General features: G+C 47.0%; 1 protein-coding gene across 1 annotated transcript in view; it reads right to left on the bottom strand.

Annotated features, from left to right (window-relative positions):
- The window catches only part of Dhit (Double hit), a 110,483-nt gene extending 86,523 nt beyond the window's left edge, over window positions 1–23,960 (bottom strand). Inside the window, exon 1 of the mRNA XM_070079823.1 lies at window positions 23,555–23,960. Coding sequence (XP_069935924.1) covers window positions 23,555–23,943 — 389 coding nt within the window. The 5' untranslated portion in view covers window positions 23,944–23,960. The remainder of the gene's footprint in view (window positions 1–23,554) is intronic.
- Between the last annotated feature and the right edge of the window lie 3,328 nt (window positions 23,961–27,288).

Here is a 27,288-nt window from a genome sequence, read left to right as displayed (position 1 = left end):
TTCGGGTTAGATTTGGCTTTCGCTGCTGTGTCATTTTCATATTGTCTTTGGGCCTCCCTTCTTATCTGTGCATATTCGTTTCTGGCTCTACGACTGTTCTCCTTATTCTCCTGGGTCCTTTGCCTTCTATATTTCTTCCATTCCCTAGCACACTTGGTTTTTGCCTCCCTGCACCTTTGGGTAAACCATGGGCTCATCCTGGCTTTTTCATTATTCCTGTTACCCTTGGGTACAAACCTCTCCTCAGCCTCCTTGCATTTTGTTGCTACATATTCCATCATCTCATTAACTGGCTTCCCTGCCAGTTCTCTGTCCCACTGAACCCCGTTCAGGTAGTTCCTCATTCCTGTGTAGTCCCCTTTCTTGTAGTTTGGCTTCATTCGTCCTGGCCTTCCTGCTTCTCCCTCCACTTGTAGCTCTACTTTGTATTCAAAGCTTAAAACCACATGGTCACTGGCCCCAAGGGGTCTTTCATATGTGATGTCCTCGATATCTGCACTACTCAAGGTGAATACTAAGTCCAGCCTTGCTGGTTCATCCTCTCCTCTCTCTCTTGTAGTGTCCCTTATGTGTTGGCACATGAAGTTTTCCAGTACCACCTCCATCATCTTAGCCCTCCATGTATCTTGGCCCCCATGTGGGTCCAAGTTCTCCCAATCGATCTCCTTGTGGTTAAAGTCACCCATGATCAGGAGCTTTGCCCTGCATGCATGAGCTCTTCTGGCCACTCTAGCCAGTGTGTCAACCATCGCTCTATTGCTCTCGTCGTACTCTTGCCTTGGCCTCCTGCTGTTCTGTGGTGGGTTATACATCACTGCTATTACCACCTTGGGACCTCCAGAGTGAAGCGTTCCCGCTATGTAATCACTTTCTTCTCCGCTGTCTCCTCTCTCCAGCTCATCAAAATTCCAGCGATTTTTGATCAGCAACGCCACTCCTCCACCCCCCCTGTTTCCTCTGTCTTTCCTCAGGATTTGGTATCCAGTTGGAAAGATGGCATCTGTTATCATACCTGTAAGCTTGGTTTCTGTGAGAGCTATGATGTCCGGTGATGCTTCTTTGACTCTTTCATGCCACTCCTCCCACTTATTTGTTATTCCATCAGCATTTGTGTACCATACCTTCAGTTTCCTTTCCAACACTGTGGTTTGGGGGGCCTTTAAGGGTGGGTGACCTGGTGGCATACTGTGGGATTCTATAGCTCGGTGTTGGGTGGAGGCTGTGGGTATGGACTGTAGTGTGTGTTGGGATGGTGTGATAGGTTGTATGGTTCTGAGAATAGTTGTGTGTGCTTGCCCTTGCTGTTCTGTTCTGCTCTGACTGACCTCTGCTGGTTCCATCCTTGTCTCTTTTCCTAGCTCCTTTCGCTTTTTTGTCCTCTCCCTCAGCTGCTGTCGTTCTGATTTTGTTCTGTCTCTGTCTAGGAACACCCTCTTGTACTCTTCCGAGTATTTCAATCGTGGTTTCTCTTGGAGAATCCTGTGCCGCACTGTTTCCGTCCTGAGAATCAGCTTGATTGGTCGGTTTCTCCCCTTCGAGTACCCCCCTATTCTCTGAAAATTTACAATCTCGTCCATCTCTTCACCTATTTCCGTGATGATTTTCTCAATCTCCTTTCTTTCTTCCTGCTGCCTTTCAGTGTGTGTCCTTTCCTCTCTCTCCTGAAGCCCATGGATAAACACTGATTTTGCCCTTTCTTCCTCCCATTGCCTCACCCTCTGTGACTCTGGATCCTGCCTGTATGTGGTCAGTTTCTCCCTTGATTTTTCCAGTGGCTCTTGATAGCCTGGTTGTGCCTCAGCATTCGACCTATCACCCTCTCCATCTGCAACCAGCTGTTCTTCCCTTTCACTCCTTGGTCCTCCTTGGCAGGCTGATATGACCTTAGCATAATTCATAATTCCTTCCTGTTCGGCCTCGCAGCTTCATATGTTGTGTCTTCTCTGGTCACACACTGTGTGTGTGTGTGTGTGTGTGTGTGTGTGTGTGTGTGTGTGTGTGTGTGTGTACCCATTTTCTTTCATTCACAGTGAAACCGATCCAAAGAAAACGAAGATTTTTGAGGGAAACTATAGAAATGTGATATAATGGGGTTTCAGGACTATCTACTACCCGAGGGCTGGCTAATGGGGTTTCAAGTGGGTCCACAACACGAGGGTTTTTTAATGGGGTTTCATGACTACTACACGAGGGTTGGTTAATGGAGTTTCAAGGCTATCCACTACACCAGAGGTGATTAATTGGGTTTCAAGTCTATCTACTACACGAGGGTTGGTTAATGGGGTTTCAAGTCTATCTACTACACCTGGGTCATTAAGGCTACATGTCACCTGTACACCACCAGTCAAGAGTACTTTAATGCCTAAAATACTGATTAACGTAAACTACCAGTGTATATACACTGAGATATACATCTCTAAGTGTATGTACACTGAGATATACATCTCTCAGTGTATATACACTGAGATATACATCTCTCAATGCATATACACTGAGATGTATATCTCTCAATGTATATATACTGAGATATACACCTCTCAGTGTATATACACTGAGATATACACCTCTCAGTGTATATATACTGAGATATACACCTCTCAGTGTATATACACTGAGATATACACCTCTCAGTGTATATACACTGAGATATACACCTCTCAGTGTATATACACTGAGATATACACCTCTCAGTGTATATACACTGTGAGGTTATGTAATATCTAATCCACTTTTAAAGGGATCAGGTGTGAAAACATTTTGATCCAGTAAATAGGATCCAACCTGCCCTTCCTCGGATCGAACCCCATTACCACCGTTCCTTAGGTGTTGTGTGACCCCCTTCGAGTTTAGCGCTCTCCAAGAACCGTAATAATCACAATAATAATATTTCCTAACGTAAAAAAACGGAGTTTGGCAACGTCGCACCGGATCAATGAAACGAAATGTGGCACCTGCGCATAGAGTTCTCCCGTGTCCCGATTCGTGGGTTGGCTCAGGCTTTGGCTTAGTTTGCCACAGTACTTTAAGTGGTGCGCCCCGAACGATCGCGGCACTGGCTTAGGCTTCTCTTAGAGACCTCTGTGACAGGTTCATTGAGCAATGAATAGAGGATAGGGCTCTCAGAGCACCTATTTATACCTAAGTCGATGACTACCGGAATCGAAGACGTTAAATGTAAACAAAACGCTTACATCCTCGTGAGGGAGGGATAGTTACTCATGAGGGAGGGATAGTTACTTATGAGGGAGGGATAGTTACTTATGAGGGAAGGATAGTTACTTATGAGGGAGGGATAGTTACTTATGAGGGAGGGATAGTTACTTATGAGGGAAGGATAGTTACTTATGAGGGAGGGATAGTTACTTATGAGGGATAGTTACTCATGAGGGAGGGATAGTTATGAGGGAGGGAGAATTACTTATGAGGGATAGTTACTTATGAGGGAGGGATACTTATGAGGGAGGGATAGTTACTCATGACGGAGGGATAGTTACTTATGAGGGAGGGATAGTTACTTATGAGGGAGGGATAGTTACTAATGAGGGAGGGATATTTACTTATGAGGGAGGGATAGTTACTTATGAGGGAGGGATAGTTACTTATGAGGGAGTGATAGTTACTTATGAGGGAGGGATAGTTACATATGAGGGAGGGATAGTTACTTACGACCGAGGGATAGTTACTTATGAGGAGGGATAGTTACTTATGAGGGAGGGATAGTTATGAGGGAGGGATAGTTACTCATGAGGGAGGGATAGTTACTTATGAGGGAGGGATAGTTACTCATGAGGGAGGGATAGTTACTAATGAGGGAGGGATATTTACTTATGAGGGAGGGATAGTTACTTATGAGGGAGGGATAGTTACTTATGAGGGAGGTATAGTTACATATGAGGGAGGGATAGTTACTTATGAGGGAGGGATAGTTGCTTATGAGGGAGTGATAGTTACTTATGTGGTAGGGATAGTTACTCATGAGGGAGGGATAGTTACATATGACGGAGGGATAGTTACTTATGAGGGAGGGATAGTTACTTATGAGGGAGGGACAGTTAATTATGAGGAAGGGATAGTTACTTATGAGGGAGAGATAGTTACTTATGAGGGAGGGATAGTTACTTATGAGGGAGGGATAGCTACTTATGAGGGAGGGATAGTTACTTATGAGGGAGGGATAGTTACTTATGAGGGAGGGATAGTTACTTATGAGGGAGGGAAAATTACTTATAAGGGAGGGATAGTTACGTATGAGGGAGGGATAGTTACTTATGAGGGAGGGATAGTTACTTATGAGGGAGGAACAGTTACTTATGAGGGAGGGATAGTTACTTATGGGGGAGGGATAGTTACTTATGAGGGAGGGATAGTTACATATGAGGGAGGGATAGTTACTTATGAGGGAGGGATAGCTACTTATGAGGGGGATAGCTTCTTATGAGGGAGGGATAGTTACTTATGAGGGAGGGATAGTTACTTATGAGGGAGGGATAGTTACTTATGAGGGAGGGATAGTTACTTATGATGGAGGGATAGTTACTTATGAGGGAGGGATAGTTACTTATGAGGGAGGAACAGTTACTTATGGGGGAGGGATAGTTACTTATGGGGGAGGGATAGTTACTTATGAGGGAGGGATAGTTACTTATGAGGGAGGGATAGTTACTTATGATGGAGGGATAGTTACTTATGAGGGAGGGATAGTTACTTATGAGGGAGGAACAGTTACTTATGAGGGAGGGATAGTTACTTATGGGGGAGGGATAGTTACTTATGAGGGAGGGATAGTTACTTATGAGGGAGGGATAGTTACTTATGATGGAGGGATAGTTACTTATGAGGGAGGGATAGTTACTTATGAGGGAGGGATAGTTACTTATGATGGAGGGATAGTTACTTAAGAGGGAGGGATAGTTATTTATGAGGGAGGGATAGTTACTTATGAGGGAGTGATAGTTACTTATGAGGGAGGGATAGTTACTTATGACGGGGTTGCATTATCATTATTATTATTATCATCATCATTATTATTATCATTATTATAATTATTATTAATATATATTAGTGGTAGTATTTTAAAACCAATCTAAATAAAATTTCCAGAACCACCTGTGTGACTCCAGAACCACCTGTGTGACTCCAGAACCATCTTTTTGACTCCAGAACCACCTGTGTGACTCCAGAACCACCAGTGTGACTCCAGAACCATCTTTTTGACTCCAGAACCACCTGTGTGACTCCAGAACCACCTGTGTGACACCAGAACCACCTGTGTGACTTCAGATCCACTTGTGTAACTCCAGAACCACCTGTGTGACTCCAGAACCACTTGTGTGTCACCAGAACCACCTGTGTGACTCCAGAACCACCTCTGTGACTCCAGAACCACTTTTGTGTCTACAGAACCACCTGTGTGACTCCAGAACCACTTTTATGACTCCAGAACCACCTGTTTGACTCCAGAACCACTTGCGGGACTCCAGAACCACCTGTGTGACTCCAGAACCCCTTTTGTGACTCCAGAACCACATGTGTGACTCCAGAATCACTTTTGTGACTCCAGAACCATTTGTGTGACTCCAGAATCACTTTCGTGACTCCAGAACCACCTGTGTGACTCCAGAACCACTTGTGTGACTCCATAACCACCTGTGTGACTCCAGAACCACTTTTGTGACTCAAGAACCACTTGTTCGACTCCAGAACCACCTGTTTGACTCCAGAACCACCTGTGTGACTCCAGAACCACCTGTGTGATTCCAGAACCACTTGTATGACTCCAGAACCACCTGTGAGACTTCCAGAACCACCTGTGTGACTCCAAAACCACCTGTGTGACTCCAGAACCACCTGTGTGACTCCAGAACCACCTGTGTGACTCCAGAACCAATTGTGTGACTCCAGAACCATCTGTGTGACTCCAGAACCACCTGTGTGGCTCCGTAACCACCTGTATGACTCCAGAACCACCTGTGTGACTCCAGAACCACTTGTGTGACTCCAGAACCACTTTTGTGACTCCAGAACCACTTGTGTGACTCCAGAACCACCTGTGTGACTCCAGAACCACTTGTGTGACTCCAGAACCACCTGTGTGACTCCAGAACCACCTGTGTAACTCCAGAGCCACTTGTGTGACTTCAGAACCACCTGTGTAACTCCAGAACCACCTGTGTGACTCCAGAACCACCTATGTGAATCCAGAGCCACCTGTGTGACTCCAGAACCACCTGTGTAACTCCAGAACCACCTGTGTGACTCCAGAACCACCTGTGTAACTCCAGAACCACCTGTGTGACTCTAGAACCACCTGTGTGACACCAGATCCACTTGTGTAACTCCAGAACCACCTGTGTGACTCCAGAACCACCTGTGTAACTCCAGAACCACCTGTGTGACTAAAGAACCACCTGGGTGACTCCAGAACCACCTGTGTAACTCCAGAACAACCTTTGTAACTCCAGAACCACCTGTGTGACTCCAGAACCACCTGTGTAACTCCAGAACCACCTGTGTGACTCCAGAACCACTTGTGTGACTCCAGAACCACTTGTGTGACTCCAGAACCACTTGTGTGACTCCAGAACAACCTGTGTAACTCCAGAACCACCTGTGTGACTCCAAAACCACCTGTGTGACTCCAGAACCACCTGTGTGACTCCAGAACCACTTGTGTGACTCCGAAACCACTTGTGTAGCTTCAGAACCACTTGTGTGACTCCAGAACCACCTGTGTGACTCCAGAACCACCTGTGTGAGTCCAGAACCACCTGTGTAACATCAGAAACACTTGCGTGACTCCAGAACCACTTGTGTGACTCCAGAACCACCTGTGTGACTCCAGAACCACTTGTGTGACTCCAGAACCACTTGTGTGACTTCAGAACCACCTGTGTGACTCCAGAACCACCTGTGTAACTCCAGAACCACCTGTGTGACTCCAGAACCACCTGTGTGACTCCAGAACCACCTGTGTGACTCCAGAACCACCTGTGTGACTCCAGAACCACTTGTGTGACTCCAGAACCACTTGTGTGACTCCAGAACAACTTGTGTGACTCCAGAACCACCTGTGTGACTCCAGAACCACCTGTGTGACTCCAGAACCACTTGTGTGACTCCAGAACCACCTGTGTGGCTCCAGAACCACCTGTGTGACTCCAGAACCACCTGTGTGACTCCAGAACCATCTGTGAGACTCCAGAACCACTTGTGTGACTCCAGAACCACCTGTGTAACTCCAGAACCAGCTGTGTGACTCCAGAACCACCTGTGTGACTCCAGAACCACCTGTGTAACTCCAGAACCTCTTGTGTGACTCCAGAATCACTTGTGTAACTTCAGAACCCCTTGTGTGACTCCAGAACCACCTGTGTGACTCCAGAACCACCTGTGTGACTCCAGAACCACATGTGTGAGTCCAGAACCACCTGTGTAACATCAGAATCACTTGTGTGACTCCAGAACCACTTGTGTGACTCCAGAACCACCTGTGTGACTCCAGAACCACCTGTGTGACTCCAGAACCACTTGTGTGACTCCAGAACCACTTGTGTAACTTCAGAACCACTTGTGTGACTCCAGAACCACCTGTGTGACTCCAGAACCACCTGTGTGACTCCAGAACCACCTGTGTGAGTCCAGAACCACCTGTGTGACTCCAGAACCACCTGTGTGACTCCAGAACCACCTGTGTGTCTCCAGAACCACCTGTGTGACTCCAGAACCACCTGTGTGTCTCCAGAACCACCTGTGTGAGTCCAGAACCACCTGTGTGACTCCAGAACCACCTGTGTGACTCCAGAACCACATGTGTGACTCCAGAACCACCTGTGTGACTCCAGAACCACCTGTGTGACTCCAGAACCACCTGTGTGACTCCAGAACCACCTGTGTGACTCCAGAACCACCTGTGTGACTGCAGAACCACCTGTGTGACTCCAGAACCACTTGTGTGACTCCAGAACCACCTGTGTGACTCCAGAACCACTTGTGTGACTCCAGAACCACCTGTGTGACTCCAGAACCACCTGTGTAACTCCAGAACCACTTGTGTGACTCCAGAACCACCTGTGTGACTCCAGAACCACCTGTGTAACTCCAGAACCACCTGTGTGACTTTTCTCAACAGGTGGTAAGTTAAGTGTCAGATTTAGTTTTTAATTGCTAGGGTGAGGGAGAGTGAGGGAGGGTGAGGGAGAGTGAGGGAGGGTGAGGGAGAGTGAGGGAGGGTGAAGGAGGGTGACGGAAGGTGAGGGCAGGGTGATGAAGGGTGAGGGAGGGTGAAGGAGGGTGACGGAGGGTGAGAGTAGTGTGAAGAAGGGTGAGGGAGGGATGAGGGAGAGTGAGGAGAGGGTGAGAGAGGGTGAGGTAGGGGAGGGTGAGGAAGGGGTGAGGGAGGGTGAGAGAGGGTGAGGGGGTGAAGGAGGGTGAGGGAGAGCGAGGGATGGTAAGGGAGATTAAGAGAGGGTGAAGGACGGGTAACGGAATGTGAGGGAGGGGTGAGGGAGGTTGAGAAAGGGTAAGGGAGGGGTGATGGAGGGGTAATGGAGGATGGAGAGGTGGGTGAGGAAAGGTGTGGTAGGGTAAGGGAGAGGTGAGGGAGGGGTGAGAGAGGGTAAGGGAAGGTGAGGGAGAGGTGAGGGACGGAGGAGGGATCGTAAGGGAGAGTGAAGGAGGGTGAATGAAGAGTGATACACACACACACACACACACACACACACACACACACACACACACACACACACACACACACACATATATATATATATATATATATATATATATATATATATATATATATATATATATATATATATATATATATATATATATATATATATATATATATATATATATATATATATATATATATATATATATATATATATATATATATATATATATATATATATATATATATATTAGTCAGCATTTAAGGTTTGAAGCTTAGCTGAAGACTCATTCTCTAACTAATTCATGGGAAAATTATTAATGTAATAAAACAAGCAAATTAAGTCTTACAAAGCCTAAAATCAGTATGATGTTGTCTTTGAGGAGACCACACCAACACTGAAGGTTTGAAGCCTATCTGATGAAGCATTCACTAGTTATCACACAGGAACCAAAATCTGCAATTCGCTGTATAAAACTGGACAGAGAGCACATGGACATACTAAATGCTCCATGAATCTTCGTCTATTTACGATTCAAAAGCATGGGAAGTTTGAAGCCGATCGGATGAGGTGTTCTCGAGTTATAAAGAAAAATCTTGGGAGCAGAGAAAGGGCTCGCTTGGTGAGCAGTTACCGACCCTGAAAGAAAGCCGTCCGAAAAACACAACCGACAGCTCTATTATTGACCTCCCCTTTAGACTACGAATTTTGAGCCCTTAGATCGGCTCTAATCCCTTGGATTAAAAGCCCTTGAACACCCTTTAAAGAGGGAGGGAGCGGGGTGCACCTTGCCTGTGCACTGGTACTAACCACATATCAAATCTCCAGAGCCACTCCATGATGTGTGTCCCCCACCAGCGTCAACACAGCACTGAGCTCTCCCTCCCTCTCCCCCTCATTCTTATGTAATCGATAAACAAGATGGCTGACCCAGGGGTGCCACCCTTCAAGGTGCTAGTGGCACTGTTTGGCACTGTCTTGCACTGTTTTGCACTGTTTAGCATTGTATAATACTGCTTGGCACTGTTTTGTACTGCTTGGCACTGTCTAGCAATGTTTGGCATTGTCTAGCACTGTGTGGCACTGCATAGCACTGTTTGGCACTGTCTTGCACTGTCTTGCACTGTCTTGCACTGCCTAACATTGTTTGGCACTGTTTATCACTTTGGCCCTGTCTAGCACGGTCTGGCACTGTCTAGCACTGTCTCGCACACTTTAGCACTATTGGGCACTGTCTAGCACTGTCTAGCGCTGCCTGGCACTGTCTAGCATTGTTTGGTACTGTCTGGCACTATCTAGTGGTGCCTGGTACTATATCGTTGTTTGGCACTCTGACACTGTCTATCACTGTCTGCCACTATCAGCAATGTCTGGCACTGTCAGCACTGTCTAGCACTGTCACTGCAGTCTCTAACACTATCACTGTCTGGCACTGCCAGGCACTACATGACACTACCAGCTACTCTCAAGAAGTGTTTATATACACGAGGAAGTGTATATATTCAGAGTACACACACTGTGTATGTATATATATATATATATATATATATATATATATATATATATATATATATATATATATATATATATATATATATATATATATATATATACATCAGGAGAAGTGTATCTCTGTGTATATATCACTGTCTACAGTGACTCTAGGCAGTGATTTCTGTGTGCAGATTTTGCACCAGTCCCTATAGGATTTTCCAGGTGTACATTATGTTGTATTTTTCTCGCCTGTGATCCAGAGAGTACAGGTCATAGTTATCCAGCCTATGTTTAGAAGGTTCTAGTTATCCAGCCTATGTTTTGAAGGTTCTGGTTATCCAGCTTGTGTTGCGAAGATTCTAGTTATCCAGCTTGTGTTTTGAAGGTTCTAGTTATCCATCTACTGTTTTGAAGGTTCTAGTTATCCATCCACTGTTTAGAAGGTTCTAGTTATCCATCCACTGTTCTGAAGGTTCTAGTTATCCATCCACTGTTTTGAAGGTTCTAGTTATCCATCCACTGTTCTGAAGGTTCTAGTTATCCATCCACTGTTTTGAAGGGTCTAGTTATCCCATCTTCCTGGCAGCACTAACCCACCCCACTGCCCACGTCACTGTCCACCCCAATGACCACCTCACTGTCCACCCCACTGCCCACCTCACTGTCCACCCCAATGCCCACCTCACTGTCCACCCCACTGCCCACCTCACTGTCCACCCCACTGCCCACCTCACTGTCCACCCCACTGTCCACCTCACTGCCCACCCCACTGCCCACCTCACTGTCCACCCCAATGCCCACCTCACTGTCCACCCCAATGCCCACCTCACTGTCCACCCCACTGCCCACCTCACTGTTCACCACACTGCCCACCTCACTGTCCACCCCAATGCCCACCTCACTGTCCACCCCACTGCCCACCTCACTGTCCACCCCACTGCCCACCTCACTGTCCACCCCACTGCCCACCTCACTGTCCACCCCACTGCCAACCTCACTGTCCACCCCAGCCCACCTCACTGTCCACCCCAATGCCCACCTCACTGTCCACCCCACTGCCCACCTCACTGTCCACCCCACTGCCCACCTCACTGTCCACCCCACTGCCCACCTCACTGCCCACCCCACTGCCCACCTCACTGTCCACCCCAATGGCCACCTCACTGTCCACCCCAATGCCCACCTCACTGTCCACCCCACTGCCCACCTCACTGTCCACCACACTGCCCACCTCACTGTCCACCCCAATGCCCACCTCACTGTCCACCCCACTGCCCACCTCACTGTCCACCCCACTGCCCACCTCACTGTCCACCCCACTGCCCACCTCACTGTCCACCCCACTGCCAACCTCACTGTCCACCCCAGCCCACCTCACTGTCCACCCCACTGCCAACCTCACTGTCCACCCCAGCCCACCTCACTGTCCACCACACTGCCCACCTCACTGTCCACCCCAATGCCCACCTCACTGTCCACCCCACTGCCCACCTCACTGTCCACCCCACTGCCCACCTCACTGTCCACCCCACTGCCCACCTCACTGTCCACCCCACTGCCAACCTCACTGTCCACCCTAGCCCACCTCACTGTCCACCCCACTGCCAACCTCACTGTCCACCCCACTGCCAACCTCACTGTCACCCCCACTGCCAACCTCACTGTCCACCCCAGCCCACCCCAGCCCATCACAGTCCACCACAGCCAACCCCACCCCAACCCACCCCAGCCCACCGCAGCCAACCCCAGCCCACCCCAGCCCACCCCGACTCACCTGTCTTCCATTACCACTGAAAATCTAGGAAGTAAGAGAGAGAGAGAGAGAGAGAGAGAGAGAGAGAGAGAGAGAGAGAGAGAGAGAGAGAGAGAGAGAGAGAGAGAGAGAGAGAGAGAGAGAGAATAACTCCCTCTCCCCTCTTCCTCCTCCCCTCCCCTCCCCTCCCTCTGGAGCAGTGATAATGCTGAACAAACAGTGGCTGGCACCCAGGGAGTATACCTGGATCTGGCACTGAATGACACCAGCTACAACAGTGCCGCTTGTATCCCTCAATATGTATCCTTCAGTATGTATCCCCGCCTTAATATGTATCCCTTCCTCAACATGTATCCCTGACTCTATATCCGTGCCTCAATATGTATCCCTCCCTCAACATGTATCCCTGCCTCAATATGTATCCCTCCCTCAACATGTATCCCTCCCTCAACATGTATCCCTCCCTCAATATGTATCCCTCCCTCAACATGTATCCCTCCCTCAACATGTATCCCTCCCTCAATATGTATCCCTCCCTCAACATGTATCCCTCCCTCAACATGTATCCCTCCCTTAAACATGTATCCCTCCCTCAACATGTATCCCTGCCTCAACATGTATCCCTGACTCTGTATCCATGCCTCAATATGTATCCCTCCCTCAATATGTATCCCTGACTCTGTATCCCTGCCTCAACATGTATCCCTGACTCTGTATCCCTGCCTCAACATGTACCCCTGACTCTGTATCCCTGCCTCAACATGTATCCCTCCCTCAACATATATCCCTGACTCAGTATCCCTCCCTCAACATGTATCCCTGACTCTGTATCCCTGCCTCAATATCCCTCCCTCAACATGTATCCCTCCCTCAACATGTATCCCTCCCTCAACATGTATCCCTGCCTCACCATGTATCCCTGACTCTGTATCCCTGCCTCAACATGTATCCCTGACTCTGTATCCCTGCCTCAACATGTATCCCTCCCTCAACATGTATCCCTGACTCTGTATCCCTGCCTCAATATGTATCCCTCCCTCAACATGTATCCTTCCCTCAATACGTATCCCTGCCTCAACATGTATCCTTCCCTCAACATGTATCCCTGCCTCAACATGTATCCCTGCCTCAATATGTATCCCTGCCTCAACATGTATCCCTCCCTCAACATGTATCCCTGCCTCAACATGTATCCCTCCCTCAACATGTATCCCTCCCTCAACATGTATCCCTGCCTCAACATGTATCCCTGCCTCAATATGTATCCCTGCCTCAACATGTATCCCTCCCTCAACATGTATCCCTGCCTCAACATGCATCCCTCCCCCAACATGTATCCCTCCCTCAACATGTATCCCTCCCTCAACATGTATCCCTGCCTCAACATGTATCCCTGCCTCAATATGTATCCCTGCCTCAACATGTATCCCTGCCTCAACATGTATCTCTGCCTCAACATGTATCCCTGACTCAATATGTATCCCTCCCTCAACATGTATCCCTCCCTCAACATGTATCCCTGCCTAAACATGTATCCCTGCCTCAATATGTATCCCTCCCTCAACATGTATCCCTCCCTCAATATGTATCCCTGCCTCAACATGTATCCCTCCCTCAACATGTATCCCTGCCTCACCATGTATCCCTGACTCTGTATCCCTGCCTCAACATGTATCCCTGACTCTGTATCCCTGCCTCAACATGTATCCCTCCCTCAACATGTATCCCTGCCTCACCATGTATCCCTGACTCTGTATCCCTGCCTCAACATGTATCCCTGACTCTGTATCCCTGCCTCAACATGTATCCCTCCCTCAACATGTATCCCTGACTCTGTATCCCTGCCTCAATATGTATCCCTCCCTCAACATGTATCCTTCCCTCAATATGTATCCCTGCCTCAACATGTATCCCTCCCTCAACATGTATCCCTGCCTCAACATGTATCCCTCCCTCAACATGTATCCCTGCCTCAACATGCATCCCTGCCTCAACATGTATCCCTGCCTCAATATGTATCCCTGCATCAACATGTATCCCTGCCTCAACATGTATCCCTCCCTCAACATGTATCCCTCCCTCAACATGTATCCCTCCCTCAACATGTATCCCTCCCTCAACATGTATCCCTCCCTCAACATGTATCCCTCCCTCAACATGTATCCCTGCCTCAACATGTATCCCTCCCTCAACATGTATCCCTGACTCAATATGTATCCCTCCCTCAACATGTATCCCTCCCTCAACATGTATCCCTGCCTCAACATGTATCCCTGCCTCAATATGTATCCCTCCCTCAACATGTATCCCTCCCTCAATATGTATCCCTGCCTCAACATGTATCCCTCCCTCAACATGTATCCCTGCCTCAACATGTATCCCTGCCTCAATATGTATCCCTCCCTCAACATGTATCCCTCCCTCAATATGTATCCCTGCCTCAACATGTATCCCTCCCTCAACATGTATCCCTGCCTAAACATGTATCCCTGCCTCAATATGTATCCCTGCCTCAACATGTATCCCTGACTCAATATGTATCCCTCCCTCAACATGTATCCCTCCCTCAACATGTATCCCTCCCTCAACATGTATCCCTCCCTCAATATGTATCCCTCCCTCAACATGTATCCCTCCCTCAACATGTATCCCTCCCTTAAACATGTATCCCTCCCTCAACATGTATCCCTGCCTCAACATATATCCCTGACTCTGTATCCATGCCTCAACATGTATCCCTGCCTCAATATGTATCCCTCCCTCAACATGTATCCCTCCCTCAACATGTATCCCTCCCTCAATATGTATCCCTCCCTCAACATGTATCCCTCCCTCAACATGTATCCCTCCCTCAATATGTATCCCTCCCTCAACATGTATCCCTCCCTCAACATGTATCCCTCCCTTAAACATGTATCCCTCCCTCAACATGTATCCCTGCCTCAACATGTATCCCTGACTCTGTATCCATGCCTCAATATGTATCCCTCCCTCAATATGTATCCCTGACTCTGTATCCCTGCCTCAACATGTATCCCTGACTCTGTATCCCTGCCTCAACATGTACCCCTGACTCTGTATCCCTGCCTCAACATGTATCCCTCCCTCAACATATATCCCTGACTCAGTATCCCTCCCTCAACATGTATCCCTGACTCTGTATCCCTGCCTCAATATCCCTCCCTCAACATGTATCCCTCCCTCAACATGTATCCCTCCCTCAACATGTATCCCTGCCTCACCATGTATCCCTGACTCTGTATCCCTGCCTCAACATGTATCCCTGACTCTGTATCCCTGCCTCAACATGTATCCCTCCCTCAACATGTATCCCTGACTCTGTATCCCTGCCTCAATATGTATCCCTCCCTCAACATGTATCCTTCCCTCAATACGTATCCCTGCCTCAACATGTATCCTTCCCTCAACATGTATCCCTGCCTCAACATGTATCCCTGCCTCAATATGTATCCCTGCCTCAATATGTATCCCTGCCTCAACATGTATCCCTCCCTCAACATGTATCCCTGCCTCAACATGTATCCCTCCCTCAACATGTATCCCTCCCTCAACATGTATCCCTGCCTCAACATGTATCCCTGCCTCAATATGTATCCCTGCCTCAACATGTATCCCTCCCTCAACATGTATCCCTGCCTCAACATGCATCCCTCCCTCAACATGTATCCCTCCCTCAACATGTATCCCTCCCTCAACATGTATCCCTGCCTCAACATGTATCCCTGCCTCAATATGTATCCCTGCCTCAACATGTATCCCTGCCTCAACATGTATCTCTGCCTCAACATGTATCCCTGACTCAATATGTATCCCTCCCTCAACATGTATCCCTCCCTCAACATGTATCCCTGCCTAAACATGTATCCCTGCCTCAATATGTATCCCTCCCTCAACATGTATCCCTCCCTCAATATGTATCCCTGCCTCAACATGTATCCCTCCCTCAACATGTATCCCTGCCTCACCATGTATCCCTGACTCTGTATCCCTGCCTCAACATGTATCCCTGACTCTGTATCCCTGCCTCAACATGTATCCCTCCCTCAACATGTATCCCTGCCTCACCATGTATCCCTGACTCTGTATCCCTGCCTCAACATGTATCCCTGACTCTGTATCCCTGCCTCAACATGTATCCCTCCCTCAACATGTATCCCTGACTCTGTATCCCTGCCTCAATATGTATCCCTCCCTCAACATGTATCCCTCCCTCAACATGTATCCCTGCCTCAACATGTATCCCTCCCTCAACATGTATCCCTGCCTCAACATGCATCCCTGCCTCAACATGTATCCCTGCCTCAATATGTATCCCTGCATCAACATGTATCCCTGCCTCAACATGTATCCCTCCCTCAACATGTATCCCTCCCTCAACATGTATCCCTCCCTCAACATGTATCCCTCCCTCAACATGTATCCCTCCCTCAACATGTATCCCTCCCTCAACATGTATCCCTCCCTCAACATGTATCCCTGCCTCAACATGTATCCCTCCCTCAACATGTATCCCTGACTCAATATGTATCCCTCCCTCAACATGTATCCCTCCCTCAACATGTATCCCTGCCTCAACATGTATCCCTGCCTCAATATGTATCCCTCCCTCAACATGTATCCCTCCCTCAATATGTATCCCTGCCTCAACATGTATCCCTCCCTCAACATGTATCCCTGCCTCAACATGTATCCCTGCCTCAATATGTATCCCTCCCTCAACATGTATCCCTCCCTCAATATGTATCCCTGCCTCAACATGTATCCCTCCCTCAACATGTATCCCTGCCTAAACATGTATCCCTGCCTCAATATGTATCCCTGCCTCAACATGTATTCCTGCCTCAACATGTATCCCTGCCTCAACATGTATCCCTGACTCAATATGTATCCCTCCCTCAACATGTATCCCTCCCTCAACATGTATCCCTGCCTAAACATGTATCCCTGCCTCAATATGTATCCCTCCCTCAACATGTAACCCTCCCTCAATATGTATCCCTGCCTCAACATGTATCCCTCCCTCAACATGTATCCCTGCCTCACCATGTATCCCTGACTCTGTATCCCTGCCTCAACATGTATCCCTGACTCTGTATCCCTGCCTCAACATGTATCCCTCCCTCAACATGTATCCCTGCCTCACCATGTATCCCTGACTTTGTATCCCTGCCTCAACATGTATCCCTGACTCTGTATCCCTGCCTCAACATGTATCCCTCCCTCAACATGTATCCCTGACTCTGTATCCCTGCCTCAATATGTATCCCTCCCTCAACATGTATCCTTCCCTCAATATGTATCCCTGCCTCAACATGTATCCCTCCCTCAACATGTATCCCTGCCTCAACATGTATCCCTCCCTCAACATGTATCCCTCCCTCAACATGCATCCCTGCCTCAACATGTATCCCTGCCTCAATATGTATCCCTGCATCAACATGTATCCCTGCCTCAACATGTATCCCTCCCTCAACATGTATCCCTCCCTCAACATGTATCCCTCCCTCAACATGTATCCCTCCCTCAACATGTATCCCTCCCTCAACATGTATCCCTCCCTCAACATGTATCCCTCCCTCAACATGTATCCCTGCCTCAACATGTATCCCTCCCTCAACATGTATCCCTGACTCAATATGTATCCCTCCCTCAACATGTATCCCTCCCTCAACATGTATCCCTGCCTCAACATGTATCCCTGCCTCAATATGTATCCCTCCCTCAACATGTATCCCTCCCTCAATATGTATCCCTGCCTCAACATGTATCCCTCCCTCAACATGTATCCCTGCCTCAACATGTATCCCTGCCTCAATATGTATCCCTCCCTCAACATGTATCCCTCCCTCAATATGTATCCCTGCCTCAACATGTATCCCTTCCTCAACATGTATCCCTCCCTCAACATGTATCCCTGCCTCAACATGTATCCCTCCCTCAACATGTATCCCTGCCTCAACATGTATCCCTGACTCAATATGTATCCCTCCCTCAACACGTATCCCTGCCACAATATGTATCCCTCCCTCAACATGTATCCCTCCCTCAACAAGTATCCCTGCCTCAACATGTATCCCTCCCTCAACATGTATCCCTCCTACAACATGTATCCCTGACTCAGTATGTATCCCTCCCTCAACATGTATCCCTCCCTCAATATGTATCAATCCCTCAACATGTATCCCTCCCTCAACATGTATCCCTCCCTCAACATATATCCCTCTCTCAACATGTATCCCTCCCTCAACATGTATCCCTCCCTCAACATGTATCCCTCCCTCAACATGTATCCCTCACTCAACATGTATCCCTCCCTCAACATGTATCCCTCACTCAACATGTATCCCTCCCTCAACATGTATCCCTCACTCAACATGTATCCCTCCCTCAACATGTATCCCTCCCTCAACATGTATCCCTCCCTCAACATGTATCCCTCCCTCAACATGTATCTCTCCCTCAATATGTATCCCTCCCTCAACATGTATCTCTCCCTCAACATGTATCCCTCCCTCAACATGTATCCCTCCCTCAACATGTACCCCTCCCTCAACATGTATCTCTCCCTCAACATGTATCCCTCCCTCAACATGTATCCCTCCCTCAACATGTATCCCTCCCTCAACATGTATCCCTCCCTCAACATGTATCCCTCACTCAACATGTATCCCTCCCTCAACATGTATCCCTCCCTCAACATGTATCCCTCCCTCAACATGTATCCCTCCCTCAACATGTATCCCTCCCTCAACATGTATCCCCCCCTCAACATGTATCCCTCCCTCAACATGTATCCCTCCCTCAACATGTATCCCTACCTCAACATGTATCCCTCCCTCAACATGTATCCCTCCCTCAACATGTATCCCTCCCTCAACATGTATCCCTCCCTCAACATGTATCCCTCCCTCAACATGTATCCCTGCCTGACAGAGTTTTTTACAATGCTTCCAACAATTATATTATTATTACATTATTGTTGTTATTATTATTATTATTATTATTATTATTATTATTATTATTATTAAATTTTATTTTTTTAGCACATGGGCCCATTCCCACCAAGGCAGGGTGACCGGAAAAGAAAGAAAAACTTTCACCATCATTCACTCCATCACTGTCTTGCCAGAAGGATGCTTTACACTACAGTTTTTAAACTGCAACATTAACACCCCTCCTTCAGAGTGCAGGCACTGTACTTCCCATCTCCAGGACTCAAGTCCGGCCTGCCGGTTTACCTGAATCCCTTCATAAATGTTACTTTGCTCACACTCCAACAGCACGTCACTCCTATTTAATACGATCATGTATGCTTGCAGGAAGTCCAAGCCCCTCGCACATAAAACCTTCTTTACCCCCTCCCTCTAACCTTTCCTAGGCCGACCCCTACCCCGCCTTCCCTCCACTACAGACTGATACACTCTCAAAGTGATTCTGTTTTGTTCCATCTTCTCTACATGTCCGAACCATCTCAACAACCCTTCCTCAGCCCTCTGGATAACAGTTTTGGTAATCCTGCACCTCCTCCTAATTTCCAAACTATGGATTCTCTGCATTATATTCACACCACACATTGCCCTCAGACATGACATCTCCACTGCCTCCAGCCTTCTCCTCGTTGCAACATTCACCCCCCCCATGCTTCACACCCATGTAAGAGGGTTGGTATAACTATACTCTCATACACAGACTCCTCAGTGCACTACTTACCTTTTCCCCTCATCAATTCTATGATTCACCTCATCTTTCATAGACTCATCCGCTGACACGTCCACTCCTAAATATCTGAATACATTCACCTCCTCCATACTCTCTCCCTCCAATCTGATATCCAATCTTTCATCACCTAATCTTTTTATTATCCTCATCACCTTACTCTTTCCTGTATTCACTTTCAATTTTCTTCTTTTGCACACCCTACCAAATTCATCCACCAACCTCTGCAACTTCTCTTCAGAATCTCCCAAAAGCACAGTGTCATCAGCAAAAAGCAACTGTGACAACTCCCACTTTGTGTTAGATTCTTTATCTTTTAACTCCACGCCTCTTGCCAAACACTCCAGCATTCACTTCTCTTATAACTCCATCTATAAATATATTGATCAACCATGGTGACATCACACATCACAGCCTAAGGCCTACTTTTACTGGGAAATAATCTCCCTCTCTCCTACATACTCTAACCTGAGCCTCACTATCCTCCTAAAAACTCTTCACAGCTTTCAGTAACCTACCTCCTATTCCATACACTTGCAACATCTGTCACATTGCTCCCTTATCCCTTATCCTTTTCTAAATCCAAAAATGCAGCGAAAACCTCCTTAACTATATCTAAATACTTCTTCAGCCTCATCGCCAATACCGTCACAAGCCCATCTTTCCTCCAATAGCTGTTTATATCTTGCCCTAACTGCCTCCTAACTGCCTGTTAGTAGAATATAATTCCTGAGGTAGATAATATCTCAGGTAGATAATACCTGATGTAAATAATACCTCAGGAAGATAATACCTCGGGTAGATAATACCTAAGGTACTGTCTACCCGAGATAGATAATACTCGCCCATGGCTCGCCTTGTAACGCTGACTTTGTGATTAATATCAGGGAATTAATATTCCTGGGTATTATGTCCATATCGATGTTCAGTATTGATGAGAGAGAGCGAGAGAGAACGAGAGAAAGTGAGAGAAAGTGAGAGAAAGTAAGAGAAAGTGAGTGAGAAAAAGAGGAAGGGAGATTGATTTCGACTCAATTGGGAGAAGCGTTAAACCTGTAAGAGCCAGCTTCCCCGTGGAACCCTAGGAGGAGAGCAACTTCACTCCCTGGGATCAAGAGCCCCTCTGAGCAGCATCAAGGCACCTTGAAGGTCACGGGGATAGCAGCAGTAAAGGTCATAGACTCGGTTACTCAGAGGTCAAAGGTCACCCCTCTTACCAGGGGGCATATCTGTGGTATATCAGTGGTATATCTGTGGTATATCAGTGGCATATCTGTGGTATATCAGTGGTATATCTGTGGTATATCAGTGGGATATCTGTGGTATATCAGTGGCATATCTGTGGAATATCAGTGGCATATCTGTGGTATATCAGTGGCATATCTGTGGTATATCAGTGGTATATCTGTGGTATATCAGTGGCATATCTGTGGAATATCAGTGGCATATCTGTGGTATATCAGGGGCATATCTGTGGTATATCAATGGCATATCTGTGGAATATCAGTGGCATATCTGTGGTATATCAGTGGCATATCTGTGGTATATCAGTGGCATATCTGTGGTATATCAATGGCATATCTGTGGAATATCAGTGGCATATCTGTGGTATATCAGGGGCATATCTGTGGTATATCAGTGGTATATCTGTGGTATATCAGTGGCATATCTGTGGTATATCAGTGGCATATCTGTGGTATACTTATGATATACTTGTGGTATACCTAGGGTATACCTGGTGTATATCAGTGGTATATCTCTGGTATATCCGAAGTATATGTCTGGTATACCGGTTTTATATCTGAGGTATACCTCTGGTATATCTGTGGTATATCCGAAGTATACGTCTGGTATACCGGTTTTATATCTGAGGTATACCTCTGGTATATCTGTGGTATATCCGAAATATACGTCTGGTATACCGGTTTTATATCTGAGGTATACCTCTGGTATATCTGTGGTATATCCGAAGTATACGTCTGGTATACCGGTTTTATATCTGAGGTATACCTATTATATTTAACGTAAATATGCAAAGAATTTACATAATTTCATTCAGTTCTTTGAATCATAGTTAGAAATGAAGATATTCTTAAGGTGAATAGCAGACCAGAGAGGCCTAGCTTGTGGCTAGGCCTGGGGACAGTTGGTCCCAAAGATGAGGAGGTACTTGTGCCTCCTCCCATGGGAGACTTAGGTCTCAGACACTCCCTAAAGAGGGAGCCAAGGCCGGGCCACCACTTGGAAAAGGCCCGGGCCGGGAGAATACCGGCGAATCTTTAACTAACTAACTACCAAGATTTCATCGACACCATGCCCAACCCTTCTAGGGTAGGGTAGGTGCCTGAGTCCGGGCCTTTAGCTCATAAAACTGTCATTCCCATTTGCCCCCTTGGGGCGGGGATGGCAGACCAGAGAGGCCTAGCTTGTGGCTAGGCCTGGGGACAGTTGGTCCCAAAGATGAGGAGGTACTTGTGCCTGGTCATGGACCGGGCCGCGGGGGGGTTGATCCCCGGAGTAACCTCCAGGTAACCTCCTCCCATGGGAAACTTAGGTCTCAGACACTCCCTAAAGAGGGAGTCACGGCCGGGCCACCACTTGGACAAGGCCCGGGCCGGGAGAATACCGGCGAATCTTTAATAATAAATAATACCAAGATTTGAAACTAAAAGGCCTGAGCTTGCTACCACCTGCAGCTCACAAGACTGCCATCCCCACGAGCCCCTTTGAGGCGGGGCAGATGGCAGACCAGAGGCCTAGCTTCTCCCTACGAGCCCCGTGAGGGCGGGGGATGTGGCTAGGCCTGGGGACAGTTGGTCCCAAAGATGAGGGGGTAGTTGTACCTCCTCCCATGGGAGACTTAGGTCTCGAGACACTCCTCAGATAGGGAGCCAAGGCCGGGTCACCACTACTTGGAAAAGACCCGGGCCGGGAGAATACCGGCGAATAAGGAAAAAAAAAACAAGATTTACAGAATATATACTTTGAGATGTATGCTTTCTTAACGTATATATTCTGGGGGGTTTATGTAGTTATTGTGTTAGGTATATATACCTGAGATGTGTATTTCTCAGTGTATATATTCTGGGGATTAACATGGGTTTAGATAAGTATATATACTCTCAGATGTGTATTTTCTCAGTATATATATATATAGGAGTTAATTTAAGTATATATATTGATATATGTATTTTTCTCAACGTATATATATATTCTTTGGGTAATTTTAGGTGTTTAAGTATTCTTAATGACCTTAGTGGAGTAGATAGGATTTAAACCCCATTAACTATCTTGACTTAAGTTGTGTTACTATTGTGATTATTTAGGGAGGGGATCAGGGTTAGTCTGGAGGGGAAAATGGTTCGTGTTTCTTGGAACAAGAGCCTAGCGTCTTGAGAAGTAAGGTGCTGACCAAGAACACTTGGAACAGCAGTGAAATACTCACCAGGAACACCTGCAGCACCAGGAACAGCACTGTAGTACTTACCAGGATCACTTGCAGTACCAGAACAGCACTGTAGTACTCACCAGGAACACCTGCAGCACCAGGAACAGCGCTGTAGTACTCACCAGGAACACTTGCAGCACCAGGAACAGCACTGTAGTACTCACCAGGAACACTTACAGCACCAGAACAGCACTGTAGTACTCACCAGGAACACTTGCAGCACCAGGAACAGCACTGTAGTACTCATCAGGAACACTTGAAGCCCCAGGAACACTTGCAGCACCAGGAACAGCACTGTAGTACTCACCAAGAACACTTGCAGCATCAGGAACAGCACTGTAGTACTAACCAGGAACACTTGCAGCACCAGGAACAGCACTGTAGTACTCACCAGGAACACTTGCAGCACCAGGAACACTTGCAGCACCAGAACAGCACTGTAGTACTTACCAGGAGCACCTGCAACAGCAGCACCAGAAGAAACAGCATCGTCTCTGGCGCTGCTGGTTGATACTGGCGGCGGCGGTGCTGGTGGTGGTGGTGGTGGTGGTGTTGGCGGTGCCTGTAGGCGCCCCCCTGACCACCATCTCCCCCGCTGGTGCCACAGGCAGCGCCACCCCCAGGGGGGACTCGCCCCCGCCGCCGCTCGTGGCGTTAGATCCGGCGGCAGCACCGCCGCTGTTCACCTTCCTCACGCTATTTTCTTCTCCCGCTTCCTTTTTCTGTGCATCCTCGTAGCCGCCAGCAGCACCAGAGGCCTCACGCCGCAGCTTTGCCATTCTAAACCCAGCCTTGGCAGAGGACATCTGCTGTGAGAGGAGACACAGGTCAGGGAACATCTGTACACTCGCTATGTACACACAACACACTGTGTACTGTCAATAGGTACATAACACCATGTATAGCGTCAGTAGGTACATAACACCATGTATAGCGTCAGTAGGTACATAACACCATGTATAGTGTCAGTAGGTACATAACACCATGTATAGTGTCAGTAGGTACATAACACCACGTATAGTGTCAACAGGTACATAACACCATGTATAGTGTCAGTAGGTACATAACACCATGTATAGTGTCAGTAGGTACATAACACCATGTATAGTGTCAGTAGGTACATAACACCATGTATAGTGTCAGTAGGTACATAACACCATGTATAGTGTCAGTAGGTACATAACACCATGTATAGTGTCAGTAGGTACATAACACCACGTATAGTGTCAACAGGTACATAACACCATGTATAGTGTCAGTAGGTACATAACACCATGTATAGTGTCAGTAGGTACATAACACCATGTATAGTGTCAGTAGGTACATAACACCACGTATTGTGTCAATAGGTACATAACGCCATGTATAGTGTCAGTAGGTACATAACACCATGTATAGTGTCACTAGGTACATAACACCATGTATAGTGTCAGTAGGAACATAACGCCATGTATAGTGTCAGTAGGTACATAACACCATGTATAGTGCCAGTAGGAACATAACACCATGTATAGTGTCAGTAGGTACATAACACCATGTATAGTGTCAGTAGGAACATAACACCATGTATAGTGTCAGTAGGTACATAACACCATGTACAGTATCAGTAGGTACATAACACCACGTATAGTGTCAACAGGTACATAACACCATGTATAGTGTCAGTAGGTACATAACACCATGTATAGTGTCAGTAGGTACATAACACCATGTATAGTGTCAGTAGGTACATAACACCACGTATAGTGTCAACAGGTACATAACACCATGTATAGTGTCAGTAGGTACATAACACCATGTACAGTATCAGTAGGTACATAACACCATGTATAGTGTCAGTAGGTACATAATACCATGTGTAGTGTCACTAGATACATAATTACTATATGCAGTGTCAATAAGAACGTAATATTAGGTGTAATGGCATTAGGTACACTGTCACCAGGTACGCATTGTTTCATCAAAGTTCAGGTGTCGTTAGGTACGCGACCTTAGGACACCTGAAGTGCTTATTGCAGCTTTAAGTACATGATGTCAGATTCGGTATCACTAGGTACAAGACATCAGGTCACAGATTGTATATCAGGTCGCTAGGACCACAACAACAGGCCAAAGGTCGTATATCAGGTCACTAAGACCACAACAACAGGTCAAAGGTCGTATATCAGGTCACTAAGACCACAACAACAGGCCAAAGGTCGTATATCAGGTCACTAAGACCACAACAACAGGTCAAAGGTCGTATATCAGGTCACTAAGACCACAACAACAGGTCAAAGGTCGTATATCAGGTCACTAAGACCACAACAACAGGTCAAAGGTCGTATATCAGGCCACTAAGACCACAACAACAGGCCAAAGGTCGTATGTCAGGTCACTAGGACCACAACAGCAGGTCAAAGGTCGTATATCAGGTCACTAAGACCACAACAACAGGCCGAAGGTCGTATATCAGGTCACTAAGACCACAACAACAGGCCGAAGGTCGTATGTCAGGTCACTAGGACCACAACAACAGGTCAAAGGTCGTATGTCAGGCCACTAAGACCACAACAACAGGCCAAAGGTCGTATGTCAGGTCACTAGGACCACAACAACAGGTCAAAGGTCGTATGTCAGGTCACTAAGACAACAACAGGTCAAAGGTCGTATATCAGGTCACTAAGATCACAACAACAGGTCAAAGGTCGTATATCAGGTCATTAAGACCACAACAACAGGTCAGTGGTCGTATATCAGGTCACTAAGACCACAACAACAGGTCAAAAGTCGTATGTCCTGATGGTGGACTTGAGAGGCCTTGAGCTAGAGTTCGCCCCAGTCATGCTGGTGGGAGATTCATCTGTAAAAAACTGCATTTGTGGTCACAGTGGGGGCCCATGCTTACCTCCCTATTGTGTATAAATATACCTAGTTGGATGACTCTTATTGCAGTTAGCTGGTCCAGTGGTTAACACACTGACCTGGAGTTTTACTAATCACTTGCCATGGGCTCTAAACCCGTCTAGAGCGTGCTTTGTGTCCCGTAGCTCGATTATTTGCGCACTCAGCTCACACACTGAGGTCCGTGGTTCGATCCCAGATACGGATGGAAACATCGGGATGTGTTTCCTTAAGACACCTGCTGTCACTGTTCACCTAGCAGTAAAATAGGTACCTGGGTGTTAGTCGACTGGTGTGGGTCGCATTCTGGGGACAAATCTGACCTAATTTTCGGGATATGCTCTGCATAACAAGCGGCTAAGTAAGTTTATTCAGGTATACACAAATAAAGTTACATAGATTACCATATATACCAGCATATTATTATTATACAATAAAGGATATACACTAGGAATAAGGTCAAATTAATTATTTAAATTTACATGAGTATTAGCTAAAAAAATATAAAAAATCGTTCTCTTTCTGTGGCTACATCTATCAGGCACCTTATGACTGTCTTCTTGAACTGGTTCATGCTATGACTGGCTTTGACATGTACAGGCAGACTGTTCCATTCCTTTATTGCTGTACAATAAAGGTGTTTGAAGCCTGACCACTGACTGTGGGTACTACATAGTTGTGCTGTCTCCTGCTAGTACTGTGATTGTTTTGGTTCCAAACTTGACAAACTTGGCAGCAAGATATTCTGGACACTCTGAGCAATTATATAAACTTGATTTAACTTCACTTGTTTTACTCTGTCTTCAACATTCAGCATATCCAATTGTTGTAATTCATCCTGGCCTACATGTTCTCTTGGACCCAGGCCTACATGTTCTCTTGGACCCAGGGCTACATGTTCCCTTGGACCCAGGGCTACATGTTCTCTTGGACCCAGGGCTACATGTTCTCTTGGACCCAGGCCTACATGTTCTCTTGGACCCAGGGCTACATGTTCTCCTGGACCCAGGGCTACATGTTCTCTTGGACCCAGGGCTACATGTTCTCTTGGACCCAGGCCTACATGTTCTCTTGGACCCAGGGCTACATGTTCTCCTGGACCCAGGGCATACATGTTCTCTTGGACCCAGGGCTACATGTTCTCTTGGACCCAGGCCTACATGTTCTCTTGGACCCAGGGCTACATGTTCTCTTGGACCCAGGGCTACATGTTCTCTTGGACCCAGGGCTACATGTTCTCTTGGACCCAGGGCTACATGTTCTCTTCGATCCAGGCCTACATGTTCTCTTGGACCCAGGGC

The sequence above is a fragment of the Cherax quadricarinatus genome, unplaced genomic scaffold (genome assembly GCF_038502225.1).
Source record: "Cherax quadricarinatus isolate ZL_2023a unplaced genomic scaffold, ASM3850222v1 Contig25, whole genome shotgun sequence".
Taxonomy (NCBI): Eukaryota; Metazoa; Arthropoda; class Malacostraca; order Decapoda; family Parastacidae; genus Cherax; species Cherax quadricarinatus.
This window is presented reverse-complemented; position numbering and strand designations above follow the sequence as displayed.